This window comes from Grammomys surdaster, unplaced genomic scaffold, assembly GCF_004785775.1.
Source record: "Grammomys surdaster isolate TR1022 unplaced genomic scaffold, NIH_TR_1.0 126286, whole genome shotgun sequence".
Lineage (NCBI taxonomy): Eukaryota > Metazoa > Chordata > Mammalia > Rodentia > Muridae > Grammomys > Grammomys surdaster.
In genome coordinates this window covers 2,396-4,502 of record NW_021621086.1, presented here as the reverse complement: position 1 = coordinate 4,502, position 2,107 = coordinate 2,396, and the positions used below count along the sequence as shown (strand labels likewise).

The 2,107-nt window shown below is 43.4% G+C and overlaps 1 protein-coding gene across 1 annotated transcript; it reads left to right on the top strand.

The window, feature by feature from the left end:
- Nucleotides 1-198: 198 nt before the first annotated feature.
- On the top strand, nucleotides 199-2,107 carry LOC114614021 (interferon-induced protein with tetratricopeptide repeats 3-like). Its single transcript, XM_028759470.1, has one exon. It carries the CDS (start codon nucleotides 290-292, stop codon nucleotides 1,367-1,369), a length of 1,080 nt encoding a protein of 359 aa, XP_028615303.1. The 5' UTR covers nucleotides 199-289; the 3' UTR covers nucleotides 1,370-2,107.

The window sequence follows — 2,107 nt, the reverse complement described above, 5'->3', positions numbered from 1 at the left end:
GAAATTAACAAGTAGAAAGGATAGCCATTAAACAAACATATCCTTGAGCACATGGCTCACACTGTAATCTGAGTCCAACACCCATAAGAAGGTACTTAAATTTCAATGTCCTTCGGCTCTGTCCAGTTACCATGTAAAAGTAACCATCACAAGATACACAAGATGTGTGGGTGCTCATCAGGGTGACCACGTGTGTTTTCTCCACAGTGAGGTCAACAGGGAATCTCTGGAAGAAATCCTTCCACAGCTGAAGTGTCATTTCACCTGGAATTTATTCAAGGAAGGAAGTATGTCGAGTCATATGGAAGATAGGGTGTGCAACCAGATCGAAAATTTAAAGTCTGAGTACAAAGCGACAATGTATGACTTATTGGCCTATATAAAGCACCTAGATGGTGAAAATGAGGCAGCCCTGGAATGCTTAAGGAAAGCTGAAGATTTACGGAAGCCAGAGCACAATGATCAAGCAGAAATTAGATGTCTGGTCACCTGGGGAAACTATGCTTGGATCTACTATCACATGGGTCAGCTCTCAGAAGCTCAGGCTTATGTTGACAAGGTGAGACAAGTTTGCCAAAAGTTTGCAAATCCTTACAGCATGGAATGCCCAGAGCTTGACTGTGAGGAAGGATGGACACGCCTAAAGTGTGGAAGAAATGAAAGAGCTAAAATGTGCTTCGAAAAGGCACTAGAAGAGAAGCCCAAGGATCCAGAGTGCTCGTCTGGGATGGCCATTGCCATGTATCGCTTAGGAGAAAAACCTGAGAAGCAATTTTCTGAGGCTGCTCTGAAGAAGGCTGTGGAGCTGAATTCTCAGAACCAGTATGTGAAAGTTCTCCTGGCCCTGAAACTGCAAAAGATGGGGGAAGAAGCCGAAGGGGAGCGACTGATTAAAGATGCCCTGGAAAAGGCTCCTAATCAAACAGATGTCCTCCAAATAGCAGCTCAGTTTTACAGGAAAAAGGGTGACCTAGACAGAGCTCTTGAATACCTTGGGAAAGCACTGAGATCCACAGAAAACCACAGTCACCTCTACTGCTTGCTCATGTGCCGTTACAGGAAAAAATTGGAGCAGCTGCAGAATAAAGGAGATGATGACAACATTGAGAGAAGACAGAGGATGGAAGAACTGAGAAGATTAACAATGGAATATATGCACAAAGCTCTTCAGAGGAGGCAAAGTCCTCTGAACTCCTACTCAGATCTCATCGATTTCCCGGAAGTAGAAATATGCTATCAGATGGTCTTCAGCAAGGACAGCCCTTGCGCTGAGGAACAGGAACTCTATGAACGCTATTGTAACCTTCAGGAGTGTCACAGGAAGTCTGAAGACCTCGCAGCCCTCAAGAACTTTATGCACTTTCCCTGAAATTAAAAAAAAAAAAAATCCATCGAGAAGGAAGAGGTTAAACAGCAAGCATAGAACTTTAGATCTTACCTTGCAGTAGGAAATTTTGCTGGATTCTTGTTCTTTCCAGGGAATAAATGAGAAGCTGAATGGGTTACGGGTTTGGGTGGGGCAACACAATTGGGCCGACAGGCAGCATTTCCTGACACCATCTGAGCCTGAGGACAACCGGACGTGTGTCAGTGTGCAGACTCTCAGCACTGGACTGGGAGAGAGACATGTTGTAGAGTGGTCCATATGGGTAGGGAAGGACTGGAAAAGCAGGAGCCTTCCTGCCAAGGATTGACGACAAGCTGCTCTTGATTGTTTCTTTAAAGAACTGCTTTGTCTCTCTGACTTCTCTGCTCATCCTAGACAAATAATTTCCCAGTCAGCAGATCTTATCACTGATCATGAGGAAAACGGCGCTTAAGGCTCACAGAGTACCTTTGGATGACAATTTTTCTCTGCACTATATGGCAACTGCTAAGGAAAGTTAGTCTAGTTCTTTTGTTCCATTCATAGTAGTCACTTAATCCTAAGGATTAACTTTTCCCTAATGCAAGAATATTCTTTGCACATATTTTTTTATTCTACCCTGGTGTGTGTGTGTGTGTGTGTGTGTGTGTGTGTGTGTGTGTGTATCCCTAACAATGATCCTACAGTTAACATGTATGTCTTATTGAAACTGTTGAATAAATATGAAAGTTTCAACTAAAA